The sequence below is a fragment of the Glycine soja genome, chromosome 19 (assembly GCF_004193775.1).
Source record: "Glycine soja cultivar W05 chromosome 19, ASM419377v2, whole genome shotgun sequence".
Lineage (NCBI taxonomy): Eukaryota > Viridiplantae > Streptophyta > Magnoliopsida > Fabales > Fabaceae > Glycine > Glycine soja.
The window spans coordinates 38,096,361-38,121,408 of record NC_041020.1 but is presented as its reverse complement, the minus strand read 5'-3'; the positions used below and the strand labels follow the sequence as shown (position 1 = coordinate 38,121,408).

Genomic DNA, 25,048 nt, shown 5'->3' with positions numbered 1-25,048 from the left:
CTAATTTAAATAACAAACACTCCTACCATAACAATAATCCATCTTAAGAGATATCTTATTTTTCTTTTTTTTATATAGACTTCAAATATCTTCCAAAATAATAATTTTACTTAAATTGAATAAAATCTCTATGCATAACAAACCAAGACATCATGTTATTATCAACATAAAAAGATTATTACACTTGGACATGTCCATTTTATCTGATTCATATTCTAGCATGCAATATTTAATTGTATTAATTTTCTCACATTCCCCCCACTAATTCTCCATTTGGTTACCCCTTTCATCATTCCATTCCGATCAAATCTGACCCATGGGGCCACCTTCGAAGCCTCCTTACAATAAAAACACGTTTTCACGCTTACCTTAAGTGTCCAACCAGATGTCGCCACACATACATCATAATCTAAGAAACAGCACCACTTGGTGCGTCTCACTTGCACATGATCATTTCTGATTTCTGAAACCACGTAAAGACAGAACAACAACAAAAATTCTCTCTCTCTCTCTGTCTTTCTCTCTCCAAAACGCCGAAGCAGCTTCGGTTTGGAGAAGTTTCATGGACTCTGATTGAAGCTTAGTTTAATATGCAAAAACCACTTCAGGTTTGCTTCAATTTTCACCTTTTTTGTCTGAAAGATTCCATTTTGTAATTCAAGTTAGGAGTCCACACCCTGGATTTGATATTCTTGCCCCTAAACCGATCTGATCGGAATTAGGATTTAAAGATTGTATTTTTTTCATCTCTCTTTCTCACCATTTTCTGGTTCTTTTCGTTCCTTCGAGGTGGTTCCTTTGCATGTTTCTTTTTGTCGTTAGATTATTTTTTTTTGTGTGTTGTTAGATTCTTTTTTTTTTCAATTTTCTCCTCTTTTATCTGAATGAGGGTGGCTGTAAGAAATTTTTGTGGTTTTATTCAGAGACCCAATTTTTGTCCCTCTTTCATCTGAATGGGGATGACTGTAAGAAATTTTATGGTTCTGTTCAGCAACGCAATTATTTTCCTCCTTTATCTTTTATCTTTTGAGCTTTGCTTTCTTTAGATTTTTGTTTTTCAATTTTCTCCTTTTTTATCTGAATGGGGATGGCTGCCAGAAATTTTATGGTTCTATTCCGCAATCTAATTTTGTTTGTTTGTTTGCTTGTTTTTTCCCCCCTTTTGTTTTAACATTTTGGATAGATTTATTTTTTGTCGTTTTTCTTGGCTACTGACTCCAAATTTTCTTGCATGTTTGTTTCAGGAACTGTGTTGTATTTCCCAGTGTTGACTCCAAGGATTGCATCTTTCATTCCTTGTAGTGTGTGGTCTTTTGTACTTTAATTTATATTATCTAGCATTTCATTGATTTTTCTGTACACTGAGATTGTTGGGTACTATACTTTGGGCAAGGTTGCTTGTAGAAGAGAGAGTATTTGTACTGCTTTAAAATTGTACCAATGGAACACCATTTTGGTCAAGGTACTACACCTGCATCTGAGTCCTTTGATAAGACTAGGGTTTTAAATGTGAAGCCCTTAAGAACTCTTGTTCCTGTGTTCCCTTCACCATCTAATCCTGCTTCATCTTCAACTCCACAAGGTGGTGCCCCTTTTGTGTGTGTTTCTCCTTCAGGCCCTTTCCCTTCAGGTGTTGCACCCTTCTATCCTTTCTTTATCTCCTCGGAATCCCAGAGGCTCTCTGAACAGAATGCGCAAACCCCATCTGGTCAACGCGTTCCTGCAGCTCCGGTATCTACTGCAGTTCCAATTAATTCATTTAGGACACCCACTGGTGCTGCAAATGGAGACGTGGGCTCATCGCAAAAGAATACCCGAAGTCGTGGATGGGTCACAGAGGAAGATGGCTATAGTAATGTTGAGATAGAGGAAATTGATGCAGATGAAGGAACTGGGACTGGGAGGTCAAAGCGCAAGTCAAATAAGAAGACTAAGGCAAGACAGAGTGGTGGTTCTGTTTCTGTTGATGTTGATCCGGATGCAGTCGCTGCTGATATTCTCAAATCACTCAATGCACTGGTTTTCGATGTACTTAGTCAACCAGAAGGTAGCAGGGATTCAGTTGCATATACACTCATGATATATGAAGTGATGCGAAGAAAGCTTGGACAAATTGAAGATTCAAATAGGGCAGCTAACTCTGGAGCAAAACGGCCTGATTTGAAGGCAGGTGCAATTATGATGAATAAAGGGATTCGGACCAACAGCAAGAAACGTATTGGAGTTGTGCCTGGTGTTGAGATTGGGGATATTTTCTTTTTCAGATTTGAATTGTGCTTAGTGGGCTTACATGCTCCTTCTATGGCTGGAATTGATTACATTGGCAAAACCAGTCAAGAAGAAGAGCCTTTAGCTGTAAGTATCGTCTCATCTGGAGGGTATGAAGATAATGTGGAGGATGGGGATGTGTTGATTTACAGTGGCCAAGGTGGGGTGAACCGTGACAAGGGAGCAAGTGATCAAAAGCTTGAAAGGGGTAATCTTGCATTGGAGAAGAGTGCGCATAGAGGTAATGAAGTAAGAGTAATTAGGGGTTTGAGGGATCCACAACATCCAACTGGGAAGATTTACGTCTATGATGGCCTTTACAAGATTCAAAATTCCTGGGTGGAGAAAGCAAAATCTGGTTTCAATGTATTCAAGTATAACTTAGTCAGGTTGCCCGGACAGCCTCAAGCTTATATGATTTGGAAATCCATTCAACAATGGACTGAGAAATCTGCTTCAAGAGCTGGGGTTATATTACCTGATCTTACTTCTGGGGCTGAAAATATACCTGTATGTCTTGTGAATGATGTTGATAATGAGAAGGGCCCTGCATATTTCACTTACATCCCAACTCTAAAGAATTTGAGGCCAACTGCTCCTGTGGAATCTTCTACTGGATGCCCTTGTGTTGGTGGATGTCAACCTAACAATTTTAATTGTCCTTGCATTCAAAAAAATGGAGGCTATCTTCCATATTCTTCAGCTTCGTTACTTGCGGACTTAAAATCTGTGATATATGAGTGTGGCCCTTCTTGTCAATGTCCTTCCAATTGCCGAAATCGGGTTTCTCAAAGTGGCTTGAAATTTCGTTTGGAGGTTTTCAGAACCAAGAATAAAGGTTGGGGTCTTAGATCATGGGATTCTATTCGTGCAGGAACTTTCTTATGTGAGTATGCAGGGGAAGTTGTAGATAGTGCTAGAATGGAGGAGCTTGGTGGTGACAATGAAGATGATTACATTTTTGATTCTACTCGCATTTATCAGCAACTGGAAGTTTTTCCTGGTGATACTGAAGCTCCGAAAATCCCATCCCCGCTTTATATATCAGCAAAAAATGAAGGAAATGTTGCTCGGTTTATGAACCACTGCTGCTCTCCAAATGTATTATGGCGTCCAGTCATACGTGAAAATAAGAACGAGTCAGATCTCCACATTGCTTTCTATGCAATCAGACATATCCCGCCTATGATGGAGTTGACTTATGATTATGGGGCAGTTCTTCCTCTCAAAGTAGGTCAGAGGAAAAAGAAATGCTTATGTGGATCTGTAAAATGCAGGGGTTACTTTTGTTAATTAATTGTCTAATGAATTTTGGAGGAGGAGGCCTCCGAATGAATATACTTAAGGATAAGGTTAGTCTACATTTTTCCAAATTACTTTCTTATAAACTAAATGATTATTTATATACTTTGTCCCTCCCTTTATCATGCTTTTCATGATCAATGATTAAGCAAAAGTTGTTGAAGGTACATGAATATTTTTATAACTAACATGCATGCTTGAAATCCTTTGCTTGACCTAACCTTGGCAATGCTGAATCAATTATTACTTAATGTTGTGTATTGATTGGTTAAAGGACTAACAATGTATTTGTTTTCTAAGCTAAAAAATTATGATTTCTGTCTCTCTGGTGTAGAAATAGCATAACTTTTTTTATATAATTCGGATTTCACATGGTTGGTTCACAAAAAAAGGAAAATCTGATTTATGTCAATGCTTTTTGTTTCTCAGCTTTAGCTATATAAGTCAGACAGCAGGATGGAACTGTGTAGAAAGATGTTAGCAGAGACCAACTTTTCTTTTTTGGCAAACCTAGTAAATTGGCACATGAAAGAGCAAGTTGTCTATTTTGCTATTGAGGGTAAGTTAAGGTGTAAAAGTTAACTGTAAGACACATTTTGTGTAGATTGTTTCTTTTTCTGCTGTTAGATACCCTTTTATTTTTTTTGGGATGGATTTTGAGTAGTAGGGCTTTTTTAGTAGTCCACATGGTAAAATTAAATTTGACCTGTAGAATTGAATATTTTGTTTGTTGCCCATCATTTCCAAAAACCATCCTGATATTCTATTCTTTTGCATATGCTTGGCCAGTGGATATTTTAATCCTACAAATAGTTGGTTTAAATTTATTAGTATAGTTCCCCTTGGATGGTTCCGAAAATTTACCGTGTTTTTCTTTTGGAAATGAAACTAGAGAAAATGAACCTTATGTTTAGAAATCTATACTTTGCAGAAAAGTATTTAGTTAAAATTTTCAAAATGACTTGTGATAATATTTTTTAGTTTATTTAGATATATTTCATTTTGAACCTCATAAAAGTATTATTGCCGTGGGCATTCACGCCAACTATTTGGTTTGGTTTAGTTTAGTTTTTTTTTTCCTTTAAAAAAAGCTGGATCGAATACTTTTATACAAAAGTTCTTTAAAAAACAACTTTAGGCTATTGCTTCCTGCTCCTCCAAGTTGATTCCTGCACCTTCCGGATTTTATTTTTTTTACCTTCTGGATTGGTAATTCGGAAGCCAAAAACGGGGTGCATTTCGGAAACCAAAAAGGGGGTGCAGGAAGCTCCTTGGAGGTGCAGAAACAATAACCCTAAGTTTATAATATTAAAACACAAATAAGAGCTTACAGAAAAAGCTAATGTATGGTGGTGTAATTTATGCTAAGGTTATTTTTTTCTCCTCATTTCTCTCTCTCATGACCTCACCTTGATTTCCGCATGTGCATGTGCATGTTTTATTTTATTGTGTGTAATTTATGAAACTCTTGGAAAATGTTCTCCCCTTTTTTTTCACTCATCTGAAACTTTTTCCCATGTAAATCGTTTTCCACTCCTTCTTCATTGGCATTTTGAAATGTTCTTTCCCCTCACTGTTTTCCGGTGCTCCATTTTAACATGACTTCAGGTCATAATTGTTTGTTTTTGTGATTTTCCATTTCATTAATAACTTGCATAAATGGTTATTTTTGGATATGATTGTTGGATTCATAGGTCAATAATCAATTCCATCTTGATATTTTGGGTGGCGTAGTGCGTTTGTGGACGTCATCGATAGAATTGATTGTAATTAAAAGCGTGTTTGAATAACATGATTTTTGTTTAGGGGATTGTTTACTTACACTGTTTCCATATTCAATAAAAATAGAGAAAAATAAAAAAAAAAGTTTTTTTTTTCATTTTGAGCTTTGGTAATAACTAAACATTTCAGAAAAAATTGAAAAGCATTTCACACATGAAGTAACTAAGAGTGAAAACCATTTCCTGGAAGATAAATGCTCTTTCTTTACGTATGAGTGTTTTTTCTGTTCTGAACGTGTTTTGTTTTTGAGTAAAATATACATTCCACTACAAAAAAAGAGAGTAAAAAATACACGAAAAAAAATGAATGGCAGATTAGATAGGATGCAACCAGTTGAAAGGCAAATCGATTTTGGATGAATCAAATGTTTTCTAGATAATTTATAATAACTTATCCACTTTCAATTAATTAAGTTAGATTTTATTGATAATTCACTTGATTTTAATTTTTAAGGTCTCTTTCAAAAAACTTCTTAAACATTTATAAGAGAAGTAAATAAAATAAAAAATAAAATATTTTTATAAAATAAAATTAATTTATACAAATTAAAAATTAAATTTTGGGGTTAATATGATTTTTTGGAAAATTATTTAGTCTTGGATTTGTAAAACATTAATAATTTTGTAAACAAAAACGTCTTATAAAATTTGAGTACTACTAGTATTTGTCATACAATATTTTTTGTCCAGTAATACTATAATATTATTCATCTTATAATATCAATTGTCCTATAATAAATACAAATTATTCTGTGTATAAAATAAATGTTATAATTATATTTTCTCTATATTCATGTTACTGTGTTTATCTCTTTTTTAATTTATATCTTTGAAGATGTGAATTATACTTTAAAAAATAAATATAAATACTTATAAATTAAAAAAATTAAGTGATTTAAATCTATAATATTATTATGTAAATTTAAATATGATACAATATTATATCAAATTAGTTGCATTACATCAAATTATTTTTTTACAACAAATTTATAAAATGATAAATTGTGTGAGATAAAGTTATTAATTAAATATATAAGTACTATTTTTGAAACAATACGTTTATTTTCTATTGTGTTAACTTTTAAATTTAAAAAAAATATAAGTTTTTACTACTGTTTGGTTCTGTCTAATATGTTTAATTATTTATTTTTAAGAAAATAATTATAGACATAAATTGTTTTAGAACATATGTAAAGGCAAATGATAGGCTCCAAGAGACTATTCTATCACTACTCCTAAAATTTACCATTAAAGCTACAAAGAAAAGATAATAAAAATAAACTTCATTTTTTTCATTGATACCTCAATAGAATGTAAACTCTTATATTATATAATAACCTTAATGAATGATAATCATGCATGTGTTATCATTTAGTATTTCAGAAAATTAAAATAAAAAATAACATTAAAATGATAATGTCTTTACCTATTTTATAAAAGCCATCTATTTGGATCTCCTAAGTCCATCCTATCGCCAAATGTGACTCGTGCGAATGCAAGAATAATTGATTAATGATTAGTTACTTAATAAAAAAAATACTAAACATTTGATTGCTCAAGACGGGGGACTCAAATGAATAACAAAAAAATTATGATGTTCAACTAGGGGTTGAGGTTTTGTAATGATGCAAGAGTGGTAAGATTTTCGAATGCAAGTGATAAGAAAAATAATGCCAAGTCATTCCCACTTACTCAAAAATAATTTCTTACCATATATATAGGATTTAGCTATGTTCTTTTCTAAAATAGTTAGTACCTGAGAAAAGACCGGTGAAATTTGAAAATTGGTTAGAGCAATGCTGTTTTCATGGGGGAGAAGAGAGAGAGATGGAGAGAGAGAGGTCAAGGGGTGTGGGAAAATGAGTTTGTGAGAAAGAAAGGGAAGGAACTTTAGAAGGGAAATTTAATTCCCTTCTTGTTGTTCCCCTACCACGGCCAATTGATCTCGCGGTGAGGGACAATAATAATTAAAAATCACACGAAGAAGCAAAAATCTTAAGTCAATACAACGCATGCAACACATGCACGTGGGTTTTTGCCAACAACAAAGGTGATCATTGCAGCAACAACAACAACAGAGACTCAATATTATCGTATGCCATTATGTTCACCAACAACTCCTACCTCCAAAATAACAACTTGGCCTCTCCCTCCCCTTCCAGGATCGTCTCAATGGAATCTTCCAATGTTAAACAAAGGGTCTACCGTGTTTGGAAAGGAAACAATGTATACTTTTTTTTTCCCCTTGTTGTTTTGTTGTTTCCTTGAAATTTTCATACACCCTTTTTAGTATTTGTGTCACTTAATGTTTTTCTTTGATCAAAATAAAAACTTTTGTCGTATTGGTTTCACAAAACATATTGGTTTTGGTGCAGATGTTTGACAAAGAAAGATTAATTGTTGGGGAGAATGAAAAAAGAAATATTTGTTTTAACCATTTTCGTGTTTTGTTTAGTTTATTGGATGTTACAAGTTTTATGTGAGATATTTGATGCTCTAAGGGTGAAAAATGAGATCTTACGATGATTGAAATGAAGATGGTGTTACTTGATAAAATTAATATGTGTTGCTTGATAAAATATAAAAAATTATATTTGTGCCCTTATTTTTTAGAATTTTTAGTTTTTATGGGTGAGTGGAGCAATTCCCTTAAGGTTACTTTGTTGTTCATGAGTAGAATTAAGAGAGAGAATTTTCTGTTTTTTTAGTAGATTTGGATTAGTGCAAGATGTTTGTTTTTGGTGTTTGAGAGATTGATGAACATCCAAATATTATCCAAAAATTGTTCCTTGAATGCTCAAACCATTTTCTATGTTAAAGTTCTTTGGAAGTAGGTAGAAGTGTTTTGAACACTGATTATATTAAAGTTCCTTGAGTTGTTTATTTAGGAACCAGTCTATAGGGCCTTAGACTATATATAAAGGTTAAGTGTAGTGTTTATATAAACTAATTTTTTATAAACCTTTTCTTTATGTCAGAAATTTCTATGTGGTGGAAGATTAGTTTTTGGTCAGGATGCATCATCTCTGTTTCTAACATCATTCTTGATTGGAGGTCCTGCAATAACATTTTGCATAAGAATGTTAGTATCACTAAAGGAAGAAGACCCTCACTTTAGCAACCCTGTACTAATTGGAGCAGTGATTCTCACAGTTTTGGTTGGTAAAGTTGAAATGTTTTCTTTTCAATAATGAGTATTTGGCATGGTGATGATATTCTTAACATGACAAATTTCATTGGTTGCGACAGGATTTTATTTTTCTCTTCATGACATCTGGTAGAGATCCAGGAATTATTCCCAGAAATGCTCACCCACCTGAATTAGATGAACCATTAGACATAAACACACCATCCATGGAATGGGTAAATAATAGGGCCCCTAATCTTAAGTTGCCCAGAGTGAAAGATGTGTTAGTCAATGGCCACACAGTGAAGGTGAAATTTTGTGATACTTGCTTGTTATATCGTCCACCACGTGCTTCCCATTGCTCCATTTGCAATAATTGTGTTCAGAAGTTTGATCATCATTGTCCTTGGGTTGGTCAATGTATTGGATCAGTAAGTATAAGTTATTCTTAATTATTATATTATAGAGTTTAATTTGTATGGACTTTTAGTTTAAATTTTTTAATGTTATCAAAATTTCAAATCAATATAAATATTTTTTATAAATATTTTTTTTAAATAGTTATTATAAAAATCAATAATCTTATTATATATGATAATTCATAATTAAATAATAATATAATTTTTTTATATTATCAATATATTTAAATTAAATCCTAATTATATATTATTTGTTGAATTTAATTAGAATGCATTAATAGTAAATGATTTTTATAATGCTATCGAAATATAAATTGCTTGCATTTATCTCATTTTTCATATAGTGAAAAATATATTAAAACATCAAAGACATTACAATGTTGTACATTTTGTTTTCAATTTAGTTGTAGTATTAAGATAGTTTCATTGCTTCAATGCACATGGGCAGACTAGTGTCCCTTAATTAACATATGATTAGAAAAGTCCTTTTTGTTTTTCTTCTTTACACTTTTACATATTGATAAATTTATGTATGTGTTTTACTATATTTAACCCATTTACGCAATAGATAGTGAACTTCACATTTCTCTTATCTTCAACAGAACCTAACTTTCTTCCTTGTCTTCATGTTTGTTCAGCGTAACTACCCATTCTTCATATTGTTCATATCATCATCAACCTTGTTGTGTATATACGTGTTTTCATTTTCCTGGGTTAACCTTCTTCGACAAGAAGGTAGATTGTGGGTCAACATATCACACGATGTCCTATCAGTTACTCTCATTGTATATTGCTTCATAGCTGTTTGGTTTGTGGGAGGGCTAACAGTTTTCCATCTTTATTTGATTTCGACTAATCAGGTATAATGTTTTTTTTAATGCTCTACATTATCTACTTCTATAAGCTATGGATGAACATTAATTATAATTCCAACTTCTATGAGGGAAAGGTGTTGTGGGTTCAATCCTCCCCGTTGATAAAAAAATAAATAAACTAACAATTAATATTTGTCTATAAAATAAAACCTCTACGAGTTGGTTTCTTTTTGTACGTATTTGTGGAATTTTTAGTTATAATTAATTCATTATTAGGAAAGTTTAGAATTGGTTGTTGGTTATAGAGTTTGATTTATACACATCCTTCTATTCATTAGTATGATGTGTGAAGTTTTTGTTTATAGGGACTGAAAATGAAGTGTATCGATAAAAGAAATAAACGGGGATATTGTGACTCCATAAGACTTATTTTATTAAGATATAAGAAACTTATTTACAAAACATTTTAACTTAAAAGAAAGTGGCTAACAAATAGAAAAAACAATAAACTAATTATGCCAAAAAAAAAAGAATAAAACAGTTTCATCCTATCCGTCAACATGACTGTTATTTTCCTAAAAAATAGCATAAAAATATGATCTTCTGTAGTTTGTTAAATGGTTCCAACAATCACATTGTTCAACACTCCTCCTTGACTTTGAAACTCAAGACTCCAAGCTTTGGTCTCATGTATTCAAATCTGGCTTTTGAAAGTGCCTTGGTTAGAATGTCAACACTTTAATTCTCTGTTTTGCCGTACAATAGCTTTACTTCTCCTCCCCTTTGAACCTCTCTTAGAAGAAAAAACCTAATCTTGAAATGCTTTGTTTTGCCATGAAATATTGGATCATTGGCAATTGAGATTGGAGTCTGGTTGTTCACAAACATTTGTGTTCTCTCTCCTTGTTCCATATGCAAATTTGTCATGATGTTTTTGATCCAAAGAGTCTGATTCACTACAACAACAACAAATGCATGCTTTTGCATTTGATTGAGCTATAACTTCTTGCTTTTTGGAACACCAAGAAAAAACTCTAGAAAACCAAAGTAAAACAATAATCAAAGGTGTTTCTCATGTCATAAACACAACCTAACTAGTCATTATCAGAGTATCCATGAAGCTTAAAATTATGAGAATGAGAGTACATCACACCATAGTCTAAAGTGCCCTTAATATATCTAACAACTCATTTGGCAACTTGCAAATGTACTTCACTAGCACAATGCATGAACCTTGAAAGTATACTTAATGCAAACAAAATGTCAGGTCTAGTTGCAGTAAGATACATTAAGCAATCAATCATGCTTCTGTGATGCATTTCATCAACTTTATCAGGTCTATCAGCTTTGCTAAAATTTTCCATTTGATTCATTGGAGTGGTAATACTTTTGCAATACTCCATTCAGAACTTTTTAAGTATCTCCTTTGTATACTTCTTTTGGCATATAAAGACTCCATCATGATCTTTTTTTACTTTCATCCCATAAAAAGTACATCAAACCAAGATCTTCCATCTCATGCACTTGGAGCATTTCAACTTTAAACTCCATTATTAGTTTTTCATTCGTGCCTGTCATAAGGAGGTCATCAACATAGATAGAAATTATGATTAAATTAGCATCAACCAATTTCACATATAATGTAGCTTCACTAGGACTTTTGACAAATCCAAGATCTTGAAAATGGTCATTTTTGTCTTGCTATACCAAGCCCTAAGAGCCTGTTTAAGACCATATAACGCCTTTTTCAACTTGTAACTTTCTCCTCCTCCCCTTTAACTTAAAACCCTTCAGGCTAATCTTCATAAATCTCCTCCTATAAGTAACCATTTAGAAACACAGATTTTACATCTAAAATATAAGTTTTCCATCCTTTATGCACAATCAAGGCAAGTAGAATTCTAATTGTATCAAGGTGTGTAACCGGAGCAAACATTTCTAAAAAACTCTTTCCAAACATCTGAGATGAGCCTTTCACCACCAACTTGGCCTTGTATTTATTTATAGAACTATTCGAATTGAGTTTGGTTCTATAAACCCATTTGACTCTTATAAGTTGCTTGTGTTGAGGTCTATCCACTAGCTCCTAAGTTTCATTTTTTTATCATCTTTAACTCTTCCTTCATAGCATTTACCCACTTTTCATCCTTCTTAGCTTTTTCAAATTTTACAAGTTCTAAGATAAACAACATTACTCCTTTGATAAATCTCAGATAAAGATCTTGTACCTCTAACATGAATGTCATCTACATTATCATCAAAGAATTGTGGGGCTTTTGGCAGGTTCGTCTTTATTGGTTCCCCCCAACTCCATTGCTGATCTTCCATGAATTTGACATCTTTACTCCCAAGAAATTTTCCATTTTGTGGTTGACATCTCTACTCCAGGTTCTTCCATGATGCTTCTATTTTTTCTCTCACTTACACTATTCTGTTGTAGGATGTAAGGCACAATGAGTTTGCTCTCAATGCCAACTTCTTCATAAAATTTATCAAAAACATCATTTGTGTATTCCTTCACATTGTCAGACCTTATTGTTTGCAACATACAACCACTTTGATTCTCTACCAATGCTTTATACTTCTAGAAAATATTAGCAACCTCAATCTTGGATTTAAAGAAATAAATCCAACAAATTTGGTATAATCATTGATAAATATAATATAGTATTTATTACCATTTAAGCATGATACTCTCTAAGGTCCCCCAACATCTATATGTACCAGCTGCAACTTTCGAATTACTCTCCAAGATATTTAAGAAAATAATTTTCTGACTAGCTTACCATATTGTCAAGCCACACAATCAGCCAACTTGTCTTCAAGCATTGAGACACCTTTCACCAAGGCATGCTTATGCATGTATCAAAGTTCAACAAGGTGGAAATGTTTGAGTCTTTTGTGCCATAGTTTAACACTGTGTTTGAGAAAACTATTTGCTCCTCGTCCATCAGATTTAGAGCATGGCTTTTAGCTTTCATGTCACCCTAAATGTGTCTTTTCCTTTTGTGTCTTTGATCAAACACCAATTGTCTTCAAATATGACTTTGTAGCCCTTTTCTACAAGTTGTGCAACATTGAGCAAATTTTGGTCAATGCTAGGCACATATAAGGCATCCGAGATATATTTCAAACCTATCAAGTTGTCAATAGCCATGGTCCATTTCCCTTGACTGAGATGAATCACCATTTCCAATATTTACTTTGGAAACAATGATTTTGTCAAGGTCTTTAAAGAGCTTCTGGTCATTGGTCATATGGTTTGTGTAGTCATTGACTATTAACCATAAATCATTTGAACTCCTCATCTTCTTGTTCCTTTGTAGTCACCTTTGCCTCCTCTGGTTTAAACTTGCAGATTCGCTCTACATGTCCTATATTGCCACATTTTTTGCACTTGACATTTGGCCTCCACCAACATCTTGCTTGAGGATGGTTTGTCATTTTGAAATGCGAACATGGAGGAAAGGTCTCATCTTGGTGCTTGTTGGAGTGTTCTGATTTTTTGTTCTTCCATTTGTTGTTCTTCTTGTCTTTGCCATCTCTTGAATTTTGTGCTTTCATACGAAAAGCACCTTGTACTAGCTCCTTTTGTCTCATTATTCTTCTATGCTCACGTGCCTGCAAAGCATTTATCAATTCTCCCAAGGTGATGGTTGACAGGTCTTTTGACTCCTCCAACACCAATATCTTCGATCCATACTTTTTAGGTATAGTAACTAGAATTTTCTGCACTATTCTTTCATCTGGAAAGTCTTTCCCAAGAAGTTACAATTTATTTGCTATGTTTAACAACCAATCAACATAGCCTTTAATTGTTTTAGTCCCTTTTATGCTCTGCATCTTGAATTCTCTTGCCAAGTTGAGCACTTGCATGCCTTTGGTTCTTTCATAGCCTTGATTATTTGAGATAATCCCAAATCTTTTTGGTAGACTTGAAGTTCATAATTCTGGTAAAAATTTATTTTTGACATAGCAGAAAAGGCAATTTTTAGCCTTTCTTGTCTTCCTCTCTTTGTGATTCTTCATTTGAGCTACCATTGGGTTTGAAGGTAATTTAAGAACATCATAGTTTTCTTCTACTGCCTCCCAAAGATCCAACGCTTAATGATAAGTAGTCATCGTTGCAGCCCATAACTTGTACTTCTCATCGTCAAAAACTGGTGGTGGATCCCTTGTGTATAATGTTTCTCCCTCCATTATGGTTTCTTTCAACTCATAGATCCCTCAAAGATAAGAGCTTTGGATACCAATTTGTTGTATTTTTTATATAAGGGCTGAAAATGAAGTGAAACGATAAAAGAAACAAGCGGAGATATTGTGATTGCAGAAGGATTATTTTATTCAGATTTAAGTAACATATTTATGAAAAATTATAACCGAAAGAGAGCTGCTAACAAATAGAAAAAAAGCATAAACAGTTCATGCCTAAAAAATAGGAATAAAGTTAAATGGTTCCAAAGTCACATCGTTCAACAATGTGATATTAAGGTAAATTCCTTTTAGATTTTTCACTACATTGACAATGTATATAAAAAAAACTTTTAGTTATCAATAGTAAATTTAGACCATATATTATGGGGATTGTTTTCTTTGAACTATGTTGCTGCTATATCATACAAGTTCTTGTTGTTTCCTTGGAAAGTGTTGTGAAGATATGAAAATGAAGCTAGAGATGAAATTTTTGTATGAGAATTTTTTATTATATATGGTTTGAACATTAATTGGGTTTCATATTTAGTATTCATTGTAATTTGCCTTTAAATTTGACCCATATGTTTGTGTCTTATCATGTAAAGTACCACGTGGCATATTAGTAGTATTAGACTAACTCTTTTTGACATGTTCTTTTGTAATAGACAACTTATGAGAATTTTCGGTACCGATATGATAAAAAGGAAAATCCATTCACAAAAGGAATATTGGCAAACTTCAAAGAACTTTCCTGTGCTAAGATCCCAAGTAAATTAGTCAATTTTAGAGAATGGGTTACAATAGAGAATAATATTCAAGATGAATCCTATACTTCAGATCTTGAAAAAGGTTTTATAACCTCAAAACATAAATTTGATATGGAAATGGGAACAATGTATGGTAAGGATGGTATGCGAGTTCCTTCCATTTTGAAGGAATTGGATTACAATGACATTGATGATCATCTAAAGAAGAAGGCAGGAGAAAAAGAAGTTGAATATGATATTTTTGTTCCTGCTGATCAATTGAAATCCAAAACTGAAGGAGCCAATGCTCATGAAGAGAAGCAATAATTCTAGCTGGTTTATTTGAAGGTACCATTTTGATGTTTGTTTTGATATTTATGTACACATAAAATTACTCATTATTCATGCATAACTTTATGTCCTAAGTAGTCAATGATCAAGAACTTGTAAAGTCATTTACATATCTACCTCATGGTCTGATTTTTTAAATTCAAAAGAGAAACACATGAGGAATTTGCATAACTTGTGGTAGTCACAGAAACTTAAGAACTTGTATGATTTAGATATCTCAATTGTTTTTGATGCAGATATGTTTGGGCATGTACTATAAGGGAATATTTGTAGGCAAAGTGGATTTCAAGGTTATAATGTTGATTTGCTTATGACTGGGGAGGCATGCAAAAAGGTATAGGTGGCTTGATTTATGATGGCAGTTGTAAAGTGAATGAAACCAATGATATGCTTAATGGAAACTCAGATACTTTCATCACTCAAAAAAGGAGAAAACAAATGACAAGTTACCAGAATTTGCACATGTTCACATATCAGTGCAAGACATATAAATGAATGAAGGCGCTAAATTAATGAATCATGAACAATGCTCGCCCTTTATTCTCTTTCTTAAACTTAGTATGGATTGTAGATCTTGTCTACAATTCAAACTGCATTGTTAGTTTTGGTAAAAGAAAATTTGGAATGAAATGTTTGTTTCACAAAATCTTATCAAATTCTTAGGAATGTGGAGATGAGAATATAATATTCCCATGTTTGTTACAAGTTTTGAAAAACATTTTTGGGTATTATTAATTCCTAGAAATGTTATAATTTTCATTTCTACCATGTTTTTCAACATTTATATTCCCCATGAGAAAGGGTGGAAAAGTGATTGACATAGGAATGTGAGAATTTATTGTCTAATACAAATGATTTTTTTTAAATATTTTAAATTTTAAAATTTATTCCCAGGAATGTTCAAATATAACCAAATATTTTTGTAAAAAAAAAACTCAAAAATGATATTCCAATGCTATATTTCTTGGAATAACATTCATGAAAATGTAAAAATAATCCATGAACAAATGCCCCCTAATGTTATATTCTTCTACTAATTAATCCTCCTACTTCCTTACAAAGGAAGCATTAAATGAAAAAGTAAATATATTTTAAAGTCTTAAAAATATAAAATACATTTAATACATACTATACAAAGGAAGTAAGATAATATAATAGGAAAATTTAGAATATTTCAAACAGAAATACTAGCATTACACTTTCTAATACATTTTTTTTTTCTAACACTAGTTAATGTTAGTTAAAATTTATTTAAAATCACAAAATTATGTAGTTCTCGGTCTTTATTTAACAAGACCTTACTTATAATTTTGTAATTTCTAGTATATTTTAACCAACCATCAAGATTGTGTTTCTAACACTCTTCTTGGTAAATGACTTGTTTAGCATGCTTGCTCTTCAATATTTGTTACTAATACATACTAGAAGAAGATAACTAAGGTTTCAACATCCCAGAAGGAATCGTGCTTTTTTCACTTTTTTTGTCTCCTCATATCCTTCTTTTCCATCTCACATTGACAAACATACTTCAAAATTTTATCGGTGGTTATAGAATTGTTGATTTCCAATTCAATGTTTAAATGCTTGTAACATCCTAAGTTTGTCAATAATAAGTGCATTTAAACTTGAACTCCCTTCGTTTTGATTTGAAATAGAACAAAGGCATTTACTAGCATGGGATACCTTTTTAATTTTTAATAAATTTCAATCAAAATTAATAAATGTATTAGAAAAAATACGATCCTAGTGCTAACATTTATCTCATTACTTCGAGGAACAAGCTTGAAAGAATTTAATAACAAAAAAAAATTAAATTACAATGAGAAGGAAGAACATTTTTAATCTAGAATTTAAAATAATTACAAATTGGTTCATTTTATTTTCGGATCTTGAGAAACTCTTTAGCCTTACTAGTAGTGTGTGATCTCGAGTTAAATTATTGAAATGTTATTGGTTAATATCTTTTTACTGTAACATTTATGCAAGTTACATTGTTAGTAGTATATACATCTTTTTTGTTTTTTTACAGCGTTCTATCTACTATAAGGAGTAATAAATAATTTTTCCTTTTCCTAAACTTAAAAATCAATTAAATCATATTGTTGCATATTTCGGGTGGAATGCAAATGATAATTAAGTCATGAAGTATTGGCTAATTAGTACATAAACTATCCAAATCCAATTTTAAAATACCAATAATTTGACTATTAAAAATCACAAAAAAATTATAAGTCTCACATCTTATTTTTATTTTTTACAAAAGTCTTCAATCATATTTAATGAAAAACTCACAATTTTACTAGGGACCAAAACATTAAAAAATTTATTAGGATTCAAACAAAAATTCAATCACCTAATCTTTTGGACACACCTTTTACCCTTGATTAAAATGGATTAGAAATCACATTTTTTCTTGTGAATTCCACTTTTCATTTACTAAGTTGCTTTCTTAATTTTATAGTTTTCAAAGAAATTTAATCAAATAGAGTGAATATTAAAAAATGTTAACAATTGTGTTGCTAATAATTTTCTTTTCAATAATTTTGTCCAATAATAAAAAAATTAATTAAAAAAAAGTATGTTAAAAAAGTTAGTAGTATTTATCTTCCAAAAAATCCATATATAATGTATCACACACGCGACTTAATTAATTGAATTAGACCCATTAAGTCAATAACATTCATCTATTCTTTTACTTCAATGTTAGCAATAGACATTTCATTATCTATCCATAACTACAATAATTACATTGTTAATTCCTATGCTAAAATAAAAAAATGCCTTCTTGCTCTTCATCTTCCAGATTGTTAAGCAACTGATCTTCGTCTATGAAATCATGATTTACTTACAATATCAATGAAATGTCAACATCAATAAAATACACATTCAAATATGGATGTATGTTTTTTTGAAACCTGGTCAATTTTGATTTTGGGGCACGATTTTGAACATTTTTTTAAAAAAAGGATGATATCATCATTATTGATACTTTTTTAAACTATCATTGTTGATACTTATATTATTAAACTTTCTACTGATTACTAATATTTTTTTTAATAAAACTAAAAAAGCTTTTAGATGGTAGACATTTACATGTTGAAAAGTTCAACAACCATGTCAAAATTTAGAACTGAAATTTTGACGGAAAGAAAAATGTTCCAATGAATGTGGCACCGATACCTCAGCAAACTCACAAGTCACAATATTAAAACATCATTGGTATTCACATATGTAGGAAAATTGGCATATGGGAAGGGGAACAACAACCATGCATGCATGGAACATCTCAAAGTTTCAACTATAATAATGAAATAAATATGTTGAGAAAATAGATTAATTCATGTTACTCGAGTGCAATCATTAATAAAGGAAACAAATTATTTAGCACTAGAAATGTTACAAACAAACACATGATCTCACACATAAATACGAACAAGATTATATGGTTTAACACTTTTATTATTACTATAAGAGGAAAAAATGAACAATGGTGCTTAGCAAATTAATAGACTTCACAGTGAAAGGCCTGAATAGCAAAATAAGGAAGGATAAAAGACTTAATAATACTAAAGGATGATGGTCAAGACACCTATGTTGAAGCCATATTAAAGTGTTTGCAAATTTTGAGCTTGTTTGATGACATGAAGAAGAAACTTGATGCACCACATCACTTTTTATTTATTTATCATGTTTCAAACAACATAACCCACCCCAGTCCAATCATTCTCCCCACTGAAATATCTTAGAATATAGAGCACATTTTTCAAGTGAAGAGATTGTTGATGTTGAATGTTACCACAACCAATAACAAAGATTTATGACCTGTTAGAAATATTTATATGGTGTTTACTAGGTGATTAAGAAGTGTAACATAAAAAATTAAGATAATGTGTCATATGAGTAGTAGCTCCAAAGTCCCAATCCAAATATGTATAGTATTATTAGAAGCATTAAAGGATAACAAGCTAGAACTCTTACTAGTCATAGCTAGAGAATGTTCATCAAAAGGCTTACTAAGAAAGTCTTTAAGAGTTTGTAGGCTTTCCATTTGAAAGAAATGATAGTGAACAAAGAAGATGAAAAAAAGTGATGAATAATGATAATGAATACTAATAATTGTGAAAAATGGGTTTAATTGATAATCAATTTTGACTAAGAATGATTAAAATTCCTCTACTTTACTATTGTTTTTAATGGAATAATGAGAATTTTAATATCATTTTAATTCTTGACCAGCAAGAGTCAAAAGAAGAAAAATTACAAGTGCTTTGAAGGAAAATTGATGCAAAGCCTTGAAGAAAAAGTTAAAGATTAGGACAGCTCGCTTAGCATGTCAACTCGTTTAGCGGCCAACTCGAGTTTAATGCGAAGAAGTCCAAAGGCGTGCTTAGCGCGAATCCCGCGCTAAGCACGTGATCATTGCCATACACGATAAGCCCAGACGCTGCCGCACTCAGCATGTGATCACACCGCCATACCCGCTAAGCCCAGAAGGGCACACTTAGCGCGAGGTCACGTGAATTTTGAACTACCTTAGGCCTATAAAAGGAGTAGGAAGTAAAAGAAAAAGACACATCGAGACTCAGAACTCTTTGTTGAATACACTTGAAGCCTGAACATCTCTAATAGGGGAACCACTCCTTCTTTAGCCATTCTCCCCTCTTCCTTTATCCATCCCTTTTCTTCTTCCATCCCCACAACCCCTAAAGTGTAAAGTCTCTCATAAAAATAAGAGGCTAAACCCCATTGTTGGGAGTCTGACAGACCAAACTCTTGTAATATACTCCCTCAGTTTCAAAATACATGTCCATTTTTGAGAAATTGCGGTAACCAAGGACAGGCTAATTTGACACAAAAGTTCCTATTTTACCCTTGTCCTTTATTTTCTCCATTTTATATTTATTTATCCCACCTCATAATTACTCCCAATACCAAAATTAATTAAAGTTAATCAAATTACAATACCAATACATACTGGCAATACCAATACTACTAAATGGCATTATTTTTGCTTCGGTATTGAAAAGCTCAATTGGCATAGTTCGGTTATCAAAGTTTTTTAAAACTCAATTGAAAAAACTTCCCTCCATTATTAATTATACTCTAATCTTAAAATGTTTACCACCAAAGTTAAATTAAAATTTGTATTTCCCACCATTTTTTCAAAAACACTTATAATTTCAGTATATATAAGAGTTAGGTACTCATTGATCAAATTTATATTATTAATGAAGAACAAAATTTTGCTATGGATCTCAATGCTTTTCCATTTGATTTAAATGAAGAACCATTGTTTGATTTAAATGAAGAGCCATTGTTTGATTTAAATCAAGAACTACATGATTTAAATGGTGAGGAAGAAAACTTTGCTACAGGAGAAGAAAGCAACACTCACATAACTGGTATGTACTCTCATTTTCTTAATTAGTAGGCAAGGGCAAAATAGTCAAAATGGGAATTAATTATTGTGGACAAAAAACTAGAATCCAATTAATTAGTAGGCAAGGGCAAAATAGTCAAAATGCATCCTTAAACTATCAAATGGACATGTATTTTGAAACAAAAAATTTCTCCAAAATGGACATGTATTTTGAAACGGAGGGAGTAATTTTTTTCTTACTATCTATTTAATGCAATTCCAATTTTTATTGTTCTTTTATGTGCTTTATTGTTATTGATTGTGGTTTGATCACTTATGCTCATTTATTGTTTAGAAAATAATGCATTGGAAAATGATTATTTTCTAGAGAAATGGGAAATGGCATCTAAATGAAATCATGTCTTGGAATAGAGTGATATTTGTTTAGCCTATTTCATGCATCTTTAATCTTAATGCAATTTACTATTTCATCTTTGCAAAGGAATTTGAGAGAGAAAATATATAAATTAGGCTCTTCATGCGGAGAACCAAAGATAGAGTATCATAGTAGATGCTACTAAAAACTGAAATAACATTAGATAGAGAAAAATTATTAACATTGCATCACAAGTAATTTTGATATGCTAAGCCCCAACACATATGCATTCTGAATTCATCTCTCGCATTTACATTATTTTTTATTTCTTGTCTTTTTGTCTTTTACTTTCTCCTTTAATTTCTCACTTACAATTCCTTATCTCTTTTACTCTATCAATTTTTTGAAAATTGGATTTGCACAAATCTAAGTATAAATAAATTCCCTAGACTTGACACTCGGACTTTCGTTTTACTTTACTACTTGTGACAAATTGATACACTTGTCAATGAGTTAACAAACATTAACTATTTTTTTAGATAACAATGAATGGTAGTTATGGACAATGTCGAGTGGGTCTAAATCAACATGTGCAAAGAAGGTGTTGGGAAACCCTCAACTTATATGTCAATTTTGTAGAGTTGAGTTAGGTTTAAATTTAAATTCTAAGATGATATCAGAGTCTATTCTAGTAATTATTGTTAGACCTATTGTGTCACTCACTATTTGGTTACAATCAAACTATGTGCATATGTCGAGACCATCCATAGATGTTCAATCCAGAAAATTTCAAGCTCTAAATGTCTAATCCTCGACATGAGAAATGTGTCTGTTGGAGATCCCAAAATGACTAGTGATGAGACCAAAATAATGTATATAAGTGAAGGAAAACTCTCTTTATAATTTAATTTTATCGGATTAAGTTAGACTCATAACTCAATACTAAGAAAAGGCATCCCAAACCTCTTGTTAAGAAGGTGTAAAAAATTGAGATGCAAAAGCAAAAGACCCAAGATGATAAGAGCTTTGGTATCAACTTGAAAACTAGGAAGATTTGAAAGTAGAAAATTAAAAAGTAAATTTTATTTCTAATATGATAATTTAAAAGTGGAGTAAATAATTCCTATTTATGAATTTTATAACATTAATTTAGGAACCTCAAGAGACTAAAAACTTCACAATTCCAAAGTGCCCACTAATTTTCATAGGCTAATTAAAGATAAAAATTAAATTGTATTATTTATACTTTACAACATAAAGAAATTACATCGGAATAAATAGATGTATGATAGTGAAACAAGTTACTAACTTCATCAATGTATTTCAAACACATACTTTAATCACCAGATAAATTATAGTCATTCAATAGATCCAAAAATTAATGATGTTTACTCTCAAGTTATTCTATAATCCTTTCACACTTATTTCCATGTAACATAAAAACATTGTTGTTGGATAATAATATGTAGTATTATCTCCTTGAAAGTTTATGAACTTGTTATAATGGGCTTACTATTCCAATGTACTGGCCAAGTGGCCAACAAAGCCACAATGATGATGATGTTCCTGGACACAATAGTTGCATATAGAAGAATGATAAGTACTCAGAAGGCGACAAAGCGATCACATATCACAGAACTTTAATTTCACTATGAAACCATTAATAATAACATCTTTAGTTATCGGTAGTTACGAATAAGAGATTGTGTCACTAATGCACTCCATGGAAGAGTCAAAATTAGGAAGTCTTGAATTTCTAGGGAGAATTCGAGGATCTGTCCCAGAAGTCAAGACAAGGAATATTAAATCCTGCACATAAATTGTCAAAATATCACTTTTTATTTTCAAAATAAGAAATGATAGCTCATCATAAGAAATAATAAAATGAAAAAGGATCAAGGATCAACCAATCATGAGTATGAAAATGAAATAACATTATTATATTTGACAAGACTTATCATGGTAAGTATTATTAGTTAGGCTTGTACTGTTATGCCATATTCACTTTACCTTGAATATAATAAATATGTGTATTAGGTAATTGTTCTCTATGTAACATACTAACACATTATTAGCAAAATTCTTCTTTTCTCTAATCTTTGTTTTCTATATTTTCCTTCTTTTCCTTATAATCTCAAAACGGTATTAGAGCCTGATCAAGAGTGACAGAGTTTAATCATTGTCTTTTTTCTCCATAATCAAATTTTAATTTCAGCATGGCATCAAGTGGACATGTATATAATCCCATGATGCATTGCAAGGGGAATAAGGGATCTTGCATGAGAAGGTAAGTGGGAGATATAAAACATTCTTAGGCTTTTACCAAATGGCTTAAATTTTTAGGAAAGTTGATGTTTTATCATTGTATTCAAGTTATAGAGAAAAAAAAGTTTGATCAAAACTAAACAGTTAGAAATGCATTTATTTTTCCTCATAAATAATGAAGTAAATGGACACTACTTAAATAACATTACAATTAAAAAAAAAGATCTATAAGTTTTGCAAAATAAGTTTTTCTTTTGTAATATTCAATATTATAATTTCTTAACGCCCATTATCTTAATCATACCTTATGCATTAGATAACCCTATGTGTATACAAATTTACATGTTAGACATTTTTGGCTTTCAATTTTTGTAGCTGAAAAAAGATAAAGATAAAGGGAACATGACAGAAAGAATGTTGAAGACTAGTTTCTATAAAATCTCCCAGGACAAACTACAAAAGGTATTTACCAAAACAGTGAAAACCGAACCGACAATAATTACAGGATACCAATGATCATGATCAATGGCCTTCTTGGTTTTAAGATATGCCTTTACACAAAATGTAATTGCAGGTATGACAATTAGGAAAGTTTTAACATGCAAGCTAGATGCATCAGCACCAAATACTAGCCTCCCACCACAGAAAGACTTCTGAAAGAAGTCAAACAAAAGAAGATTTGGTAAAGTATAACATGGTTGTCTTTGCTTCAAGATATCTAATCACACCAAAATAATATACATTTGTTTTCAACCCAATACAACAAGGTTAAAGCTTTGAGGCGGTAGACATTTACAAGCTTAAAAAATTCACAGCCATGTTAAAATTTATCTATTGAAATGAAATTACTGTCTTATGAAAAGCTTTCCAAATGAAGTGGCATTAGTACCCTAACGACTTCAAAATACCAAAACATCATGGATTTACATTCACATATGCAAGAAAAATGGATATATAAGAAGGGGGAAAACAATCATGCAAGATCAACCACACATTTGTAATCACTAATATTTGTTTGTGATTTACAAAGCCAAATTACCATCAACCCTCTAAAGTAAACTGCACACACAAAGCTTCCAATTATAAAGCAACATTCATGTTGAAACATCCTTACCCTGCCAAAGAAAGTGCTAAATTCCACAATTAGAAAAAAAATACGAATTTTTTTATTTGAAACAACGGCAAACAAGACAAGTTCAAATTGAGATTAAATTGTGACCAAACATGCAATCAAATCATCATATAATCCAAATTTGAGTCATAAAAACCAATTTAAAATAAAAGTTCAGATTCTCACGTCGTGTCACCAAAAACTAGTAAAACCCAATTCAAGTCCCGACCCAGAATTAGAATTCTCTTCGAAATATAAAATTTTCTTCTGGGTTCCTCCAATTAGCCTCCTTTTATTGTTAAAAGGGACAATGCAAATGAAAAATAAAAAGAGATAAAGAGAAACAAATGTTTGGTTTTGTTGTTGTTAATGGTGTTGGAACTGGCATTTGCTAATTCTTTGCAGCTCTTGTGCGCATAATGTCTCTCTCAAAACACATTACCAATTAATAGTATGATTCCAATGTTTTTTCTCTCAAAATACGTTATCAATGACAATGATGAAAAATAGTCGCAATCTTCATGATAGAAATACAAATTAAAAATACAAATGTATAAAAACATTAAACATTTGTAAAAATTACCAACATGACATTGTTATGGGACGAAAGATGTTAAATGTACATCGGAAAAATAAAAGAACACAAACTAGCAAATATGAAGAAAAAAAACAAAGAGAAAGATAAAAAAAAAAGAATTAGAAATGAGTTGTAAGAGAAATTAAATGTATGATATAATAACTTGTTGGTTAATTGCACTTTTGGTCTTACTATAATTTATAATCCACATTTATGTTCGTCTAATTTTTAATTTTTCGATAAATATAAACATACATTTAATTTTTGTAATATTATTTTAACATAGTATATATAGTAGGGAAAAGATTGAAAAATGGAGAGAAAAAAGTAATATTGAATGTTTATATTTATTATATG

The 25,048-nt window shown here is 31.4% G+C and overlaps 2 protein-coding genes across 2 annotated transcripts; both read left to right on the top strand.

Moving 5' to 3' along the window:
* The first annotated feature begins 400 nt into the window (after window positions 1-400).
* LOC114399929 (histone-lysine N-methyltransferase, H3 lysine-9 specific SUVH1-like) lies at window positions 401-4,395 on the top strand. Its single transcript, XM_028362159.1, has 3 exons — window positions 401-608; window positions 1,245-3,620; window positions 4,000-4,395. Exon 2 carries the CDS (start codon window positions 1,441-1,443, stop codon window positions 3,559-3,561), a length of 2,121 nt encoding a protein of 706 aa, XP_028217960.1. The 5' UTR covers window positions 401-608; window positions 1,245-1,440; the 3' UTR covers window positions 3,562-3,620; window positions 4,000-4,395.
* A 2,774-nt stretch (window positions 4,396-7,169) lies between these two features.
* On the top strand, window positions 7,170-15,649 carry LOC114399990 (probable protein S-acyltransferase 1). The gene is made up of 6 exons (XM_028362229.1): window positions 7,170-7,577; window positions 8,330-8,509; window positions 8,601-8,909; window positions 9,536-9,757; window positions 14,572-15,000; window positions 15,240-15,649. The coding sequence occupies exons 1-5, from the start codon at window positions 7,455-7,457 to the stop codon at window positions 14,977-14,979; spliced, it is 1,242 nt and encodes a 413-aa protein (XP_028218030.1). The 5' UTR covers window positions 7,170-7,454; the 3' UTR covers window positions 14,980-15,000; window positions 15,240-15,649.
* The last annotated feature ends 9,399 nt before the right edge of the window (window positions 15,650-25,048 follow it).

Coding starts and splice junctions, on each gene's coding strand:
- LOC114399929 (XM_028362159.1), top strand. CDS start 1,441: ATGGAACACCATTTTGGTCAAGGTACTACACCTGCATCTGAGTCCTTT.
- LOC114399990 (XM_028362229.1), top strand. CDS start 7,455: ATGTTCACCAACAACTCCTACCTCCAAAATAACAACTTGGCCTCTCCC. Junction 8,510..8,600: donor CAGTGATTCTCACAGTTTTG/GTTGGTAAAGTT, acceptor TGGTTGCGACAG/GATTTTATTTTTCTCTTCAT. Junction 8,910..9,535: donor TTGGTCAATGTATTGGATCA/GTAAGTATAAGT, acceptor ATGTTTGTTCAG/CGTAACTACCCATTCTTCAT.